The sequence below is a fragment of the Stenella coeruleoalba genome (assembly GCF_951394435.1).
Source record: "Stenella coeruleoalba genome assembly, chromosome: 19".
Lineage (NCBI taxonomy): Eukaryota > Metazoa > Chordata > Mammalia > Artiodactyla > Delphinidae > Stenella > Stenella coeruleoalba.
Window position 1 is genome coordinate 44,143,645 of NC_137165.1, and position 16,061 is coordinate 44,159,705.

Genomic DNA, 16,061 nt, shown 5'->3' on the forward strand with positions numbered 1-16,061 from the left:
ATGCACTGTGCTCGCAGCTGAGGGTTATGGCTGAGCTCAGCCTTCTGGTGGGGCTCATGTAGGTGCTCAGGCCGTGGGCATGAAGCTCTGGGCAGGCTCTGCCGCCAACCTGCCGTGCGACCTCAGGTGAGTTACAGCTCGTCTCTCCAGGAGTTTACTCTCTGGCAGTAGCTGATTTCTGAAGCTCCTCCTGGGAATAGTATGTGATGATTCTGGGACTTCCGTGCCTGCAGCTGCCCACGTTACTTGCTGCCCACCAAGCTCTTGGCAGGGTCAAAAGCTTGGGGTGGGGTGGGGAGCTGACACTTCCCAAGACCTTCCTGCCCAAGGATCCTCCTGCCACAGGTCCCCATTCATCGTGGTCCACAAGGCCCTGTGCATTCTGCCCCGTCAGCCTCTCCAGCATCACCTCCCCCCCAGGCCTGCTGGCTTTGTGGGCTCCAGTCACGATGGTCTTCGCTCAGATTTTGTTCTCCCCACAAGACTTCTTGCCTCAGAGCCTTTGCACATGCTGTTCCCTCTGACTAGACACCTTTCCCTTAATTCCTCACCTTGTTGACTCCTCCTCATTCTTTAGTGCTTGGCTCAAATGTGGCTTCAGCAGAGACATCTTGGCCCCCTGGGGGACAGTCACACCCCAGTGACACACCTTCAGAGCACCCTGTGCTTTTCTCAGCTCCTGTACCAACATGGTTAACCAAGTAGTTGGGTGTTTAATATCCGTCCAGTTCCGCCCTTAGACCTGTGAGAGGGGTCTCTGCCCTGCCATGGGTCCCACTTTAGCTCTGGACCTTCTCTGTCTGTGCTTCTCCCCCCAGGATGAGGAATCTTTGGCGCCCCCTTGGAGCCCAGGCCCATCCCTTTAGACCATGCTCCTGACACGTGGGACCCCAGGCCCATTCCCTCAGTGGGTGGACCATGTGGGGTGACCAAGGGGCAGCAGATTGCACTGCTGTGTCCACCTCCCCTTGGGCCAGGATGCTCTGAGGGTGGGAAGATATGGTGTGCGTGGCTGAGAGCAGAGCCAGCTCTTCTCATGCCAGCCATCTGGGCATGGAATTCGGAAGAGTCAAAGAAGTTTATGTTAGAACCTGGCCTTTGGGGATTCCCTGGCGGTCCAGTGGTTAGGACTCCTTGCTTTCACTGCCTAGGGCGCAGGTTTGATTCCTGGTTGGGGCACTAAGCTCCCACGAGCCACATGGCAAGGCAAAACGAAAAAACAAAAAAAAACCCTGGCCCCCCAGGTCATCATGAAAGATATTTGTCAAAGTAGGAGAATAGAACACATTTTATTGAACACTTGTCAGCTTGATTTATAGCTTTACGATATGCTGACGTATGGTATGAGGCCTCCACTTCTACTCTTGCCCCAGCCCCTCTGGCATTAGGGGTGGGCTTCGGTCAGCCCTGCCCGCCGAACCATACGCTCCACCAGGGAGGCCGTGTGCGGTACCCCGGCCCCAGAGCACAGTGCCTGGCACAGAAGAGCAGATAATAAATATCGGCTGTGAGAAACAAGTGAGATGATATGGTGCAAATGTCAATAAATATTAGCTATTATTGTTTGAACACATGAACGGGCCGGTGGGCCAGGGTGCTGAGACCCATGTACTGAGGTCGTTTGTGTACAAGAAGGGAAGGGGGGCTGATGACCGCAGCGTCCACGCTTCCTTTTCTGAGGATGTGCCCTCCTTCCCCCTACCCATCGGGTCTCCCTCCCAGCTCTTCATGGCAAGGTGGGCACCAGGGAGGCCTACCTGACAGGGTAGGAGCTCCTGCCAGTGCTACTTCCCCTCCCCGCAGAGAAGAACAGCTGCGGCAGATTCCCTCTTTGCCTCAGGGACCTCCCCAGGCCCCGACAGAACCCACTCAGCTTCGTTTCCCTGCTTTACCAGAAGGCCATGCTGGGGTTGAGGGGTAGCTGAAAGGACTGATTTCACCCTCACAGGAGGCTGTGCTCTGGTGTGAGAGGAGTCCGATCACACCCCAGACCCTGAACCAGGCACGTTGCCTTTGTACGCCTCAGTCTCGTCATCTGCAAGACGGCATTACTAGTAGAAATGGTGCAAGTCAAGTGGCAGGTGCAGGGCACACATTTAGTGACCAGGAAGAACCCCTGCACAGAGCACAAGTGGATCAGGGAGGGCAGAGGCCCAGAACCCCAACAGGAAAGTCAATGAAGAGGGTCTACAGCCAGCCAGTGATTGGGCCTGGCAGGAGCTTCAGCCCAGAGGCCCGGGGAAAGGTAGCTTCAGCTGCCCGCCGGAGGCCCGGCTCAGTCCTGTTTCCGCAGCAGGGAGGTTGTCGATTGCTGCTTCATGATGGGCACAGTGCCACGCACGGGCCGGGGACCCACAGGGCCTCCCTGAAGGCCTCCACCAGGTGCAGGCCTGACGAAGCCAGGAAGCCCTTCGGCCAAATTCCTCCTCGCGACAGCGGCCGTCCCAGAAAACTCTCCCCCCACCCCTCGTTCTCGCACACGCACAGTAGGTGGCGCTGTGATAAAGAATAGAGCCCAATTAACCCCCAAACAGGCCAAATCAGAGGAAAAAAAAAAAAAAAATCACATTTTGCGAACTGCCCACCAGGAGTCACCATACCCTCAGAACCGAGAGGTGCAGAACTCGCACGGGCCTGCGGACTGGCGGGAGGCGGAGGGTCTCAGAGATAGAGTCCAGACGCGTGGCTTCCAGCCGCCCCGCTTCTATGCAGGACCACTGTCGCCGCCCCCACTCCCAGGTCCGCAGCGCCATCAGCGGGGGTAGGGGTGCGGGCCCGCGGTCAGTGCGGCGGGAAGACGTCTGCGCACTGCTGCAGGATGAGCTCCACCACCTGGTTCTGGAACACCATGGTCATGGGCATGCTGGTTTCCTCTGTCTCGGGCCGCAGCAGCGTGGGCCCGAACACTATGGCCACGCTCTGCACGGACATGCGGTTCTGTTCTCCGTGCTCGATCACCCTGCGGTGGGGGTGGGGTGGAATCAGGGCCCAGAGCTGGGGGGAGGCGTGCGGGGGAGGGTCCTATCAGGCCCGCCTCCCCATTCCCCTGCGGCTCCCCGGCTCACCTGCACAGGTGCTGGAAGAGCAGCCGCATTGTGTCGTGGTTGGGGGCGGGCAGCGAGCGCACCAGGCTCTGAATACAGCGGCTGCGCTGGGCCTGGTCCTGCAGCTCTGGGCAGGGGAAGGGTCAGAGGCAGAGAGAAGAGAGGGAGGGAAACAGAGGGGGCTGACTTCCAGTATTTTGCGGGGGCGGTCCCAGCCAGACGGTTGCCTGAGGCAGCCCAGCCCCACCCCTACCCCATCCGCCCCACCTCCCTCAGGCGCTCACTGATGGCTGCGATGAACTGGGGGAAGTGCGAGAAGGGGAAGAGGGGCTCGGGCAGCTCTCGAAAGAAGAGCTTCAGGGCGCCGGTGATTACGTGGACGTCCTCCCAGCGTCCGTCGTCCAGGTCCAGACGTTCATCTGCGGAAAGGGGGGAAGGGAGGAAGAGGAGGTCAGCATCCCTTTGCACCCTCGGGCCTGGGGCAGGGACAGGGGACGGGCCTCACCGTGGTCCACCTTATAGCGCAGCTTCTGGATGGTGGCCAGGTTTCCACTGATGCGGTATAGACCGTCGATGTCCAGCCCTGTAGCGGAGGGAGGCGCTGACCGCGGGTTCGGTGGGATGGCGCTAAAGCCCTTGCTATGATTCCTGCTCAGGAACTCCCGTTTTTTCCCCCTCGACCCTGTGCTCCCCGGGGGTTCCGTCTGGGGTCCTGGAAGGAGGCCTTCAGGCTCCCGGAATGCCAGGTCCAGCCGGCCGGCGCACGTACGTACCCCGGGCCTCGACGGCGCGGATGCACTGCTGCACGAAGCGCGGCACCTGGCTCTTCTCGCGCTCACACAGCACGGCCAGCGCGCAGCCGAACACCTGGTCTGGGGGAAAGGCTCGTCAGCGTCGCCTCGCCCCTGCGCCACCGGCGCCCAGCTCTCCGGGTCCCTCCTGTACCTCTGATGTAGCCCTTCTCCCGCAGCGACTGCAGCGTGGGCCGCTTCAGCAGGAACTTGCGGAGCTTGTTCCGGACCTTGCTCAGGTCGCTCTCCAGACCTCCGTGCCCCGGGGTGGGCACGGCTGCCCAACGGGAATGGGAATGCCAGGGCTGGGTCAGTCAGTGGTGCCGGGGTTGGCCCGGCAGCCCTAGCCCGGTCGTCACCACCCCACCCAAAGGATGCCCACCACCCCCTCCACCAGCCTCACCCCCAAGCACACCTGCACCAGGCCGTGCCTCATCGTCCCGCCAGCTTCCTAGGCGCTCACTCGACCCAAAGTCCACGGTGCTGCTCTCACTTTCCTCCTCGGGGGGTAGGTCTGCGGACTAGAATCACACAGCCTCAGAGAGGCAGAGCCTTGGGCCAGCTGCATGTCCTTCTGGGATGGGGTGAGGGACCCGAAGTGCCCTCCCAGCAGGCCTGGACTGGAGACCCCCAGGCAGGGAGTTTGCTGTTTCCTTATCCAGGCCAACCCCCTTCGCCTCCACCAGAGAACCCCAAACGCTCCCCTCCCTTGACTGCATGGAGCCCTCCAGGTGTTGGAGACAGTCATCCTGTCCTCCCCCACCTTTTCTTATCCTGACTACCCCTACCGACCTCCCAGTTCCTGGTCCACTTTCCCCATAATTTTCCTTAGCTCCTCTGTACACACTCCAGTAGGTCAGTGTTCCTCAGTACGAGGCTCCCAGTTCGAGCTGGCAGTTTGAGCTGGGGCCGGAGCGCTGCCAACAACCTCACCGGCATCACCTCCCTGGATCTGGATCCCTACCTCTATTAATACAGCCAGGCAGGGCATCCAGTGTTGCCTGGTCCCTTAATAGGGACTTAAGGATCAAAAAGCCTCAGGTCGTTTCCAGGTGAAGAGCTGTCAGAGCGGGCCTACCCCATCTCTACGTATGCAATTGATATATTGAACTTCCAAAACAATGCTAGACTCATCAATTCAATCCTTTTAAGTTCTGTCTTCTGGTTTCAGCCTGTCTTTCCAGCCTCAGGCTGTTTAGCAGAGTATTTACTTTTCTCTTGCCTCAGTGTGGAATGGGACACTCCTCTAGGATATGCCCACCTGGAGAGTCCTCCTGTGTGGCCAACCCCAGAGGCTGGATTCACTTCCTTAAGAAAGGCTAATTTCTTCAGCAGCCCATCTGCATCTGCAGAGAGGGCTACTTACCCACCGGTGCCATGGAGCTCCCAGTGCCCGAGTGGAGGGCCCCACCCACAGTGGGCACAGCTGCCCTGCATAATGGCTGCCCATCCCCTCCCCACCAGCCTTGGCGGCCCCCAGCTCTGCCTACCAGCTCCTGGATGCCCTGGGCGATGGCCTTGTGCCAGGTGCTGATGATGGCTTCCGAGTCATGCTGGATCAGGTACTCTGAGCCATCTCGGCTCCGCAGCTGGTGGGACACAAATCACTCAGTCATCTCTGGTTCGCTGGGTCTGTCCCAGGGGGGATACAGAGGTAGAGGTGACCTGCTCCTGTCCCCAGGAACTCAGAGCCTAACAGAGCAAGGGCCTCACCCCAAGCCAAGGTATTTCACCTCATTAAAGCGGTAGGTAACAGCACCTCCGTGTTACAGATGGGCAAACTGAGGCACAGTGAGTGTAAGCAACTTCCTCGTGGACACACAGCAAGGATCTGAGTGCAGAAGATCTGCACATCTGTCAACGGTCTGGTGTGCTTTTCCCTGCCCCATCCTGTCTCTCCATGAGCCACAGAACACGGCAGGCCTACCCAGAGCACAGGCCAGCAAAAAAGTCAATGAAAGAAACTCCCGGTGGGAGAGCCCAAAGCCACTCTTTTATACTATTGAGGAGCAAGCAGATATTAACAGCCTGGGCTATTTTTCAGCTGACTGCTGTTTCCCTAACAAAGTCTACAAAGAACAAGGTGAGGCAACTTGGATGGATCTCTCCTCAACCTCTGGCTCTGAGACCCAAACATTCAAGGTCGATGGGAATGGTTGGTGGCCACAGCTTTGGGTCACACGAGAGTCAGAGTCAGCAAAAACTGTCTCAGACAACAGGGTACAAACTTCCAGAATCAGAGAGGGCTGTGTTTTGGCTGTCTACCTATCTAACTCAGACTTGAATGCTACTTAAAATGCTTTCCAAGACAAAACCAAACAAACCTGCAAGTTCTACCCCATCCCCCTCCCTGCAAAGACTAGAGAACCTTCAGTGGGCGCACCTCGTGTGTGCCCACAGATAGCACAACCTCGTGCTAACCTGAACTGACAGGAGCCCTGTCTGTTATCCCAGAGAATGGCCTAACAATGCCTCTGAAACAACAGCCATTACTGTTGGCAGCTGTCTCAAAACATATTCAGTTCCTATTTGAGTTTCATACAGAGGCACATCTGTCTAGTTACATTATCAATATACTGCTCAAGACATTCATTCTGTTTACTGCACAGGCAAGCCGAGCTCAAACCAGCCATTCTCAGGGGACTGTTACTGAAGTTTTCTGTGACTCTGGGGTGACTAGAAAGACCGGCCATCCTCAATGATATAGAATTTGGGGCGGTCTCTTGAGAAACATCCAAAGTCACCTACAGGTCACCCCTGAGTGGAGGAAGGATGGCTGCCAGCCAGTGGGAAGCAGGGGCCTCCAGGATTTCCATTCAAGACTGTCAGCCTTCCCGTCGCCTGGAGGAGCTCTCAAAAGCACCATCTGCCTTCCAGTCCTTGCCAGAAAAGACAACTCAGAAGCGTCTCCTCTGAAGCTTTCATCCAAAGCCCGGTCAGAGAGGTGACATTCAGAGAGCCCTGTTTGAAGGATGTCCCTCCAGATCAGGAAGGAGCATACCTAGCAAATATGATGTCCCTCCTCAATCTGACGTCCACGGCAGACATTGCTAGTCGGTTACAGCGCTAAGCCTGGGGAAGGCTCCAGACCTACTGATCAGAGCGGCTCATGAGACAAAACAGGTTTCCAGCTCTGCTCTGTGGATACTCTGGTTCTAGAACTGAATGAAGCTGGGTGAATCATCACTAAACGACACACTCAAGCTCCTTGCAGAATTGCTTTTTCTGAGCTGAGATGGAGGGTCATGCGTTTGGGGCTTTCATCAGATGTTAGCTGAAGCAGCCCAAGCGTCCCTTTACTAAACTAGAACGGAGCTGCACACTAGAAACTGATTTCCCTCAAAATCCAGGAAGGTTTCCCCCCGCCCCAATAATAAGAGCCGTGTAACTGATTGCCGTTCTCTTTTCACTCTGGCAACCAGGAAGCCTGGAGGTGATTTTTTTCAGCAACGACAACTTTAGCACCTGTACATCATTCCAATCCCTCTCCGCGCTGCCCTCTTCCTCTAACTTGTTTCGTGCGTCCTGGCTTTCAGTGGCTTTTTCCAGCTCACCATATGCCTTGTTACTGTGAGCTGCCTCAAAACATTCGGGGACTGAGGTGAGGGTAAGAGTAGTTTAAAAACAAGACAACACATGGACAGTGAAGGGAAACACAACAGTGAAGATGGTGAAGACAACACATGGACAGTGGCCTGGGGGGGTCTTGCCTGGGCCCCACCTGGCCTCTCTCTTCCTGCTGCAGAGCCTGAGAAACGTGTCCACTACCCTGGTTTATTCACTGCCAGTTGGAAGCTGGGCTCTGACCAGCTAGAGCAGGTGTCCCAGCCTACCAGAGTAAGTAGCTGGGGACCCAGAGCCTCCTGTCTGTCTCAGGCCAAAGCAGCTAGGATGAGGACTGCGCTTCTAGGCGTGACAGTTTCATTCCCCAAGGACCCCTTGCTTAGGACCAAGGACTCCAGTGAACTCCACTCCTGGAGAGGGAGCTGCAGAATCTGTGATGCCGGAAACACTGTGGATGGATCCCCAAGGTGGAGGCAGTTTTGGTTTTGAGCCCCGAGAATTCCAGTCCTAACTCCCCAGGTCCACCTGCTTGGGGCTTGCTTAGTGAGGGTCCCAAGCCATCAGTAAGCCCCTTCTCCTTCTCCCCCACCCCACCACTCACCTCCAGCACATTCTTCTTGCTGGATTTGTCTTTGGGGGCCCAGGCGAGAGAGGCCCCCTTCAGCTCCACCGTGTACTCGGGGGTGGAGAGCTTGGAAGGCTGCCTCTGCGGGAGAGGGAAGAAGGGTTGGAGAGAGCATGGTTACAGCGCACCCTCAGCTCAGCTTGGGCCCGTCACAGCGTCCTGGCTCCAATATACCAGGCTCCCTTGGCTTCAGGGACAAAATGGGGTCACAGCTCTGGGGGCAGGGGGCCCAAGGGTTCCTGGACCCCAGAGATCCTGGTACTTCTTAACCATGGAGCCTGCAGGCTGGCTGGTTGTTTGCTACCTGCCCACCTAGGAGAGGAAAGGAGAAAGGAGTGCAGCCCCATCTCTGCGAGCGGGTGTGTCCAGTCCCCAGTCTCCCTGCCCACCAGGCTGGAGCTGTCCATCCTCAAGGACTGGTCCCCAGGCCCAAGGTGGCTGGAAGTGCTTGTCCTGGGGTGATCTGCTCTCATCACCCCCTGCCAAGGCCCAGCTCCCTTGACACTCATATTCCACGGTCTCAGACCTAGCCTTTGGCAAGGCTGATGAGATGAAGACCCACAGGAGTCAGGAGCAGACGGGGTGGTCCCTGCTGGGCGCCTGGGCCTTACCAGGCCACCTGCAGTCGAGGTCTTCGAGTCCTTGAAGAATGTCAGGATGCCGCCCTCCAGCACTGTCCACGAGGCACTCCAGTTCTTCTTCCTAGGCGGGGCGGTGGTGGCAGGGCTTGGGTTCAGTCCTGGTCTGAGGCCCCCCTCCCACCCCCAGGAGCAGGGCGCAGAGTTTAAGAACACAGCTTGGGGCACCCAACCGTAAGGGGTGGACTCCCAGCGCTAACACCTGGTAGCCAAGGGACCTGGGGCAAGTCACTTCCTCAGTGCCTCAGGGTCCTCCCAGGACCTCATAAAGTCGCTCTGAGGGTTAACAAGAGCCTGGCATACGGGAAGTGCTCAGTGAACGGCATCGTTAAGGCCCACCGTGGAGTCTGGGGGCAGACGGGTTCTCACCGGAGCCGCTTTCCTTTGTCCACCGTCTTGGTTCGATGGAGCACGCCTGCCTTGTCCAGGGTCTTGATCTTAGAGAAAGAAGGGGAAGGAGGAGGCAGTTAAGGGGGGAGCCACGGGGGTGGGGCGGGGGGCGAGAGGCTTGCCTCCCTCTCAGCCAGCCACTCCCCACAGGCTGGGCCTGAGTCTCCCCTGAACCCTCTTTGCCGGCACCTGGCCGCTGCTTGGTGGGGTGCCTGCTCCCACAGCAGGAGCAGCAGCAGGAGAGACTTCCTTCCAGCTCCGAGCCTCGCCCAGCTCTGAGCCTGGGATGACCCAGAACCCAGGTTCATTCAGCCCAGGCTAGTGCTCGGGGCTATGGTGGAGACGTGCCTCCAGACCCAATCCCAGCCTCCAGAACCTCCAGAAACACCCCAGTTTTTCTGCGGGGGTCCTGCCTGGTCCTACATGCCCCCTCCCTCACCTTCTCCTCAGGTGGGCTGGCCTGGGCCGGGGTCTCACTGTCCTGGCTGGATTTGCGGATGCTTCGAGGGGCAGGGACAGGGACCTGGGGAGAAAGACACTGTCGTATATAACCGCCCCCCTCCTCTCCCCGGCACTCTCCCTTCCCCACTTGGTTACCTGGGGCAGCTCCCACTGAACGGAGGTGTCATCTGGATTGTAGAAGTAAGGCTTCCCGTGTTGGTCCTCCAACCTCATCCACTGTGGGGAGAGGGATGGTCAGGGACCTAGCTCTCCTCATGATGGGGGAGCAAAAGGTTCCCTCCAACCAGAGGCCAACATAGCCCCGAAGAGTTTACACGGGCAGGTGTGGGTGATTCGGTCTTGGGCTGACTTGGAGCCCGCGCGGGAACTTCAGTTTAGAGTGTTAAGGGGAGCGACCCCGCGGCTGTCTGGGACCATCTGCCCACTGCCCCTACCTGTTCTTGGGTGTAGTTGTTAGTGTACAGCGTCTGCCCATCCTGGCTCACGTGGCAAGACCAGCCTGGAGGTGTGACCAAGGGAGAGGCGGGGCCGGGCTCACCGAAGGAGCCCACGGGGGAATAGTCTTCCTCTGGGTAACTGGTCAGCAACTCGGGGTAGTCCGTCTCAGGGGTGGGGGGCTGCAGGGAGCAGAAGAGTCAGAGGCTCTCAGAGCCAGCAGTGACCCCAGGGGCCCGGCCCTTTCGGTCCAGGCCACGCCCCCTCACCCTAGTTCCCCCGAGCTGTGGGAGACAGAGGCGGGGTCAAAGTCTCTCAGAGATAGCCCCGCCCACCCATGACCACGACTCCTCTCTCTCTGAGGCCCTCAGAGCCAGCCCCGCCCACCCTGGCCAGGCCCCGCCCTTTCAGACGAGGCCCCGCCCCTCACCCTCTGGTCCCTGGGGCTGCCGGGGCTCAGGCCAGGCTGCATCTCCTGCTCGTCCTCCGGCTGGTCCTCGGACTCGTCCTCCCAGGCCGTCTCGCCCGTCAGCGGGTTGTAGAAGAACACCCTGCGGCTCTCCTCATCCCAGTACTGGCCCCACTCGGTCTCGAGGCTCTCGTGGCTGCCCACCGAAGCCGGAGACGTGGCCGGGCTGGCGGCGCCCTCGGCAGCCTCGAAGGGCGACTCCCAGGTGGTCACGCCCGTGTCCGGGTTGTAGTAGTAGGGGCGCCCGGTGCCCGCGTCCGTGTGCGTCTCCCACACCGAGCCGGTGCAGTGGGCTGCGGTGGCGCCAGGCGACGTGGCCCGAGGCTGCCTCTCTACGTTCGCGTACACGGGCTCTGGGAGGTCATCCACCTGCGGCGGGAGGAAGGAGACGTGACCTTCAGGGCAGCCCCGCGGTCACATCGTCCCCACTCGGGCACTCGCCACTTGGGCGACTTTCAGCAAGTCACAGCACCTCTCTGCCTCGGTTCCCCCAGCTGCAAAATGTCTGCCCTCCCCACCCCGGAAATTGTAGTGAAGAGAGAATGAGGAAATGTTCTTGAAAGTGCCTTGTAAAGTATGAAGTGCCCCAGATGCATGGGACAATTAGATTAATTATTTATCAACAGTAGTAAAATATCGATAACGAAGTTCTCCAGCTGCACACTCACAGGTGTGAATCAAAGGTTGTGCGCAGGAACAGAGAAATGGCCTGGGCCCAGTTCCTTCTTGCCTCAGGCCCCAGGACACTGGGGGGCGGGGCCCTGCTCCATTCTACAGCCCCCACAAAGAACCCCCAGCCCTCCTTCCTCCTCTGCCAAGAAAGCTCTGAACTGGAACCAGTACTGCCTCCGGTTCCAGATTTGGAGCCGTTACTTCCCCAATACAGGGTTTGCAGGCCTCAGAATCAATCGCAGACAAGAGAAAGAGAAAGAACCAGATGGGAAGGAGGAAGGAGGGCAAAGAAAAGGTGAGCCCCATGTCCCCCTCCAAAGTAAAGTGAGGTGGGCTGGAGGGTCCAGTCACACAGAATATAAGCCTGGTCATGCTTAACACCCTCACGGCTCCCTGCTGGGCAAACTCTAAGCCCTTACCAGGGCCCCAGAGGCCTTCCGTCACCTGCCTGTCTTCCCCCCTATTTCCTGCCACTCCTGGCCCTTGCCTTGAACTTCAAGCTCCAGTAGCACCGGCTTGCTGGAGGCCCCCAGCCTCTCTGCTGTGTCTGCTACAGGCCTCTGCTCCCTCACAACCTGCCCCTCCTGGCTGACTCCTATTCCTTCTTTAGGACTCAGCTCAGGTGTCAGGTTCCAGATCTCTCCCGAGATTTCTCCTGTGTGCCCACCACCCCCAGCCTAGCACCCACCAGAAAGATAACTAATGACACTATCAAACCCCAGGCAGCAGAAGAGCACGAGGAGATTAATACTGTTTTCTAAGAATGCATAATGGTACAAGGGAAAAGCAGATTTCAAAAATGTAAACTCAGTACAATTCCAATTTTGTGTTTTTAGAAACTCTCCAAAATGCTAACGGAGGTCACCTCTGGGTAGGGTAATTATAGGACTTGGATTTGGTCTTGTTTAGTATTTTTCTTTTCTGCAGCATCAAAATTTTGTGCAATAAATCTTTTTTAAAAAATCATAGAGGGACTTCCCTGGTGGTGCAGTGGTTAAGAATCCGCCTGCCAATGCCGGGGACACGGGTTCGAGCCCTGGTCCGGGAAGATCCCACATGCCGTGGAGCAACTAAGCCCATGCGCCACAACTACTGAGCCTGTGCTCTAGAGCCTGCGAGCCCCAACTACTGAGCCCACGTGACACAACTACTGAAGCCCGCGTGCTCTGGGGCCTGCATGCCGCAACTGCTGAAGCTTGTGTGCCTAGAGCCCGTGCTCCGCAGCAAGAGAAGCCACCGCAATGAGAAGCCCGCGCACCACAACGAAGAGCGGCCCCCGCTCGCCGCAGCTAGAGAAAGCCCGCGCGCAGCAACGAAGACCCAACGCAGCCAAAAATAAATAAATTAATTTTAAAAAAATCATAGAGGTTCCTCTGTTGCTGTAACACCTTCACTAAGCTATAAACCAGGGGTCCCCAATCCCCTGGCCACGGACCGGTAGTGGTCCCCAGCCTGTTAGGAACTGGGCCGCACAGCCCAAGGTGAGCGGCGGGCGAGCAAGCGAAGCTTCATCTGCTGCGCCCCACCACTCCCCATAGCTGGCATTACAGCCTGAACCATCCCCCACCTCCCCCCCCTCCTGCCCCGGTCTTCCATGAAACTGGTGCCTGGTGCCAAAAAGTTTGGGGACTGCTGCTATAAACTGCTCGAGAGGGGAAGCACCTCCCGCTCAAGGCAGCCTCTCACTGGGCCTTGGGCAGGCGCCTACAAAAACATTCACTTGGCCAGCAAAGATCTGCCTGCTCTGTGCCAGGCACTGTTCTAGGCACTGGGAATGCAGCCGTGGACAAATGGACACAAATCTGCCCTGGCGGAGCTGACACTCTAGCGCATATGTGTGTAAATGGTGGTGGGGTGAGGAGGGCACCAAGCAGGGTGATAGGGAAATGCACCGCACCTCAGTGATGACTGCTGCTAACAAGAAAACGAAAATAGAAGGGGGTGTTGCCATTTGAGACAGTGTGATGGGCCCCAGGCATGGAGGGGGCAGGAAGACCTGCGTACACCAGTCCACTCCTCTCCCTCGCTCCACAAGCTCCTGTGTGGCCGAAATGGGACCTTCCGCACCACTTCTCTCTCTGTCCACAACAGCCCTCCTGTGGCATCCTGTATTCCAACCACACTGGCCTGCTGACCCTCCCCCAAACACAAAAGGCATCTTCTTACCCCCATGCCTTTGCTCCAGATGTTCCTGTAGCCTGGAAACCCACCACCCTCCCTCCGCATTCCCTGCTGGTCCAAATCCTGCTCCTCTGCTGGTGCTCAGCCCACAAGCCTCACCTGGGGGAGGCTTTCTCCCTCGGATGAGAAGTCTAACCCGCTGGAACTCTGCTTGTCGCTCTGTTGGGGCCTGATGGCATTCTGCCTTGGTGGTCCGTTCATTGTCCACCCATCTGCCTAACTTCTCTGCCCCCAAAAGGCAAGAGTTTCTTGAGATCAAGACCCAGGATGATGTAACTGACCATAGTTGACCCCCAGGAGATGGTCCAGTGCCCTGAGCCACACAGCCGATCCATCAGAAACACTTACTGAGACCTCCCTGGTGGTCCAGTGGTTAAGACTCCGCGCTCCCAATGCAGGGGGCCCAGATTCAATCCCTGGTCAGGGAACTAGATCCCACATGCCACAACTAAGAGCCCGCGTGAAGCAACTAAGGATTCCGAATGCCGCTACTAAAAGGTCCCACGTGCCACAGCAAAGATGTCACGTGCCGCAAGTAAGACCCGGCACAGCCAAGTAAATAGATAAATATTTTTTAAAAAATGCTTTATAACAAACAAACAAACAAAAACAATTACTGCATGAGTACGCAAGTCAATTCCATGCCAAACTTCAGTAACAAACAAAAACCAAACACACCTGATATTGCAGGAGAGACTGGGGTTAGCTTTGAGCAAGAACTTCCTGAAAATGAGAGTTCAGGCACAGGAACCAGGGAAATCCTTGGGAGAACAGGATATGGGCAGCGGGTGGAGGAAAGTGGATGACCGGACACACCTCCTACCCACCCCAGCTGGACCCCAGCGGCCTTGCTCATCCCGGGGACAGGGGCTGGAAGGGTGCCAAGGAAGGAGACAGGCTCTTGGGAGTGGGGAATTCCACGTGGCCAGGCTGCTGGCCCTGGCTCTGAGTCCACGGGGAGCCCCAGGCTGGTCCGGCTGATCGGGGCCTTGTACAAGGAACACGCCCAGCCGGTATAGAGGAGATTTGGGAGGTAGAAGTTGAGGCCCCCCCACGTGACTGTCACCAGGAAGAGAAGACACAGAATTACACTGGGGAGCTCCAGACTGCAAATCAGAGGCCAAACGGGGGCAGGGCAATGCCCCTCGGAGGGAAGCACAGTCTCAGGATTGGAGCTGCCCCAGAGACACAGGCAGCTGTGGAAGGTTGTGAGGGGCCTTTGTCTGAGGTGGGCAAGCAGAGTCGAACCCCTGCTAGGGACGCTGCAGCGCTGTGGAAAGAGCTGGACTGAAGTAGCCCCGAGGCCCTTTCAGACTCTAGAACTCTCTGTAGAGCCCCCGCAGTGCTGAGATAGAGGTACTTCCCTCTCCTGGCAGAGCCTCAGACAGGTTCAGACTGGCTCCTGGAAGCCAGATGGTGAAGCCAGGCCCTCCAGGCCCTCAGGCCTTCAAGGAGGAGCTCTCCCCGGTTAGAGCAGGGCTGCCGCCCCTCCCCCAACTCCTGGAGGCCAAGACTAGATGCAGACACAGCCCGTCAACAGGGGTCTGACTAGGGCACCAGGGGCTCTTGGGCCCCAGATCCCAGTCATGTTAGAGACACAGGGGACACTGAGTGGGAAAGAGAAAGTGGTCTCCCACCTCAGTCCGGAGAACAGAGCCAAGAGGGGCCCGGCTGCCCCCGTGCCCCTCTCAAATCCAGTCCCCTCCCCTTGCTCACAGGCAGGTGACAGGCCTTGCCTCTCCCCTCCCCGCCCCCCAGCCCCGAAGCAGGTCACCACCTCTCAGCATCCCTATGCCACCCCTCTCAGACAGGCGGGGCCTCAGAGAAGGAAAGAGGAAAGAAGGGAGGAGTCCCACCTCGGTGAGGCTCCCTCAGCTCCTAGTGGGGCCAGAGGATGGAGGCCCACTGGCAGCCCCTGACCCCATAGACCCCTCTGCCATCCCCATCAGAGGCTGAGCTCTCCCCGCAATGCCAGGGTCCCCTACCTGTCCCCGCAGGCCCCGACTCTGCCTCCTGGTCAGTTTGGCAATGATGTCCACCATCCTGTGCCCCTGAGCTGCTGGGATGGAGCCCTGGGAAGGCTTTGGGGGTGGAGCTAAGGGGCACAAGCCCAGGGCTGGTACAGGGCAACAGGGAAACAAGAAGTTGTCTTGCGATGGCAGGAGGCTGAGCCTCCAGCCCATTTCCTGTCAGGGCTGCGGAAATGCTGCCTGAGAAGGAAGCCTCCTGAGACAGGGTGGGGTGGAGTCGGGTAGGGGTACCTCGGGGCAGGGGTATTTTATGTCCAGGGAAACCACTGACCACCCCGCTCAGTGCTCTGATTACCAGGGAGTTCTGAAACCCAGGCCCAGACGCAGACGCGGAGCAGGCTACACAGAGGACGGCACTGGGCCCGTGTAGGGGGGAGGGGTGGGCTGCACATATGGGGGCCGGCAGAGGGGGCAGCTGGGTGCTGGGGCCTGGGCTGGTGTAGACAGGACAACGAGTGGCCGTCAACTCCTCCAAGGCCCAGGGAGGATGTGATGGAGAAGAGGAAGCTTGTGTGTGGGGGGGGGATGTCTCAAAGAGGAAGGGGCCTGGGCAGACGTGGTATCGGAGGGAGCTGGTGTCTGGATCCCTCCAGCCACGCGGAGGACAGGCGGGATTCTGGCCACACCACCATCTACCCGCCTGACCGCCTGGGTCCGCCTCCTCCAGCCTTGGTCACCAAGACGCATGCGTGCACCCTCACCTGCGTGCCCACACACACGAGCAGGTACGCCCGGGCCCCTCCCCCGCCCTCCAAGGACC

The 16,061-nt window shown here is 58.3% G+C and overlaps 1 protein-coding gene across 1 annotated transcript in view; it reads right to left on the reverse strand.

Annotated features, from left to right (window-relative positions):
- Nucleotides 1-2,006: 2,006 nt before the first annotated feature.
- Nucleotides 2,007-16,061, reverse strand: part of ARHGAP27 (Rho GTPase activating protein 27) — a 30,127-nt gene continuing 16,072 nt past the window's right edge. The window contains exons 3-17 of the mRNA XM_079905110.1: nt 10,380-10,787; nt 9,949-10,131; nt 9,650-9,730; nt 9,492-9,575; nt 9,032-9,099; nt 8,636-8,726; nt 8,001-8,105; nt 5,326-5,424; nt 4,251-4,356; nt 3,990-4,112; nt 3,818-3,916; nt 3,550-3,627; nt 3,329-3,463; nt 3,066-3,171; nt 2,007-2,959 (exon numbers count right to left, since the gene is read on the reverse strand). Of these exons, the coding sequence (XP_079761236.1) occupies nt 2,782-2,959; nt 3,066-3,171; nt 3,329-3,463; nt 3,550-3,627; nt 3,818-3,916; nt 3,990-4,112; nt 4,251-4,356; nt 5,326-5,424; nt 8,001-8,105; nt 8,636-8,726; nt 9,032-9,099; nt 9,492-9,575; nt 9,650-9,730; nt 9,949-10,131; nt 10,380-10,787 (1,944 nt within the window). The 3' untranslated portion in view covers nt 2,007-2,781. The remainder of the gene's footprint in view (nt 2,960-3,065; nt 3,172-3,328; nt 3,464-3,549; nt 3,628-3,817; nt 3,917-3,989; nt 4,113-4,250; nt 4,357-5,325; nt 5,425-8,000; nt 8,106-8,635; nt 8,727-9,031; nt 9,100-9,491; nt 9,576-9,649; nt 9,731-9,948; nt 10,132-10,379; nt 10,788-16,061) is intronic.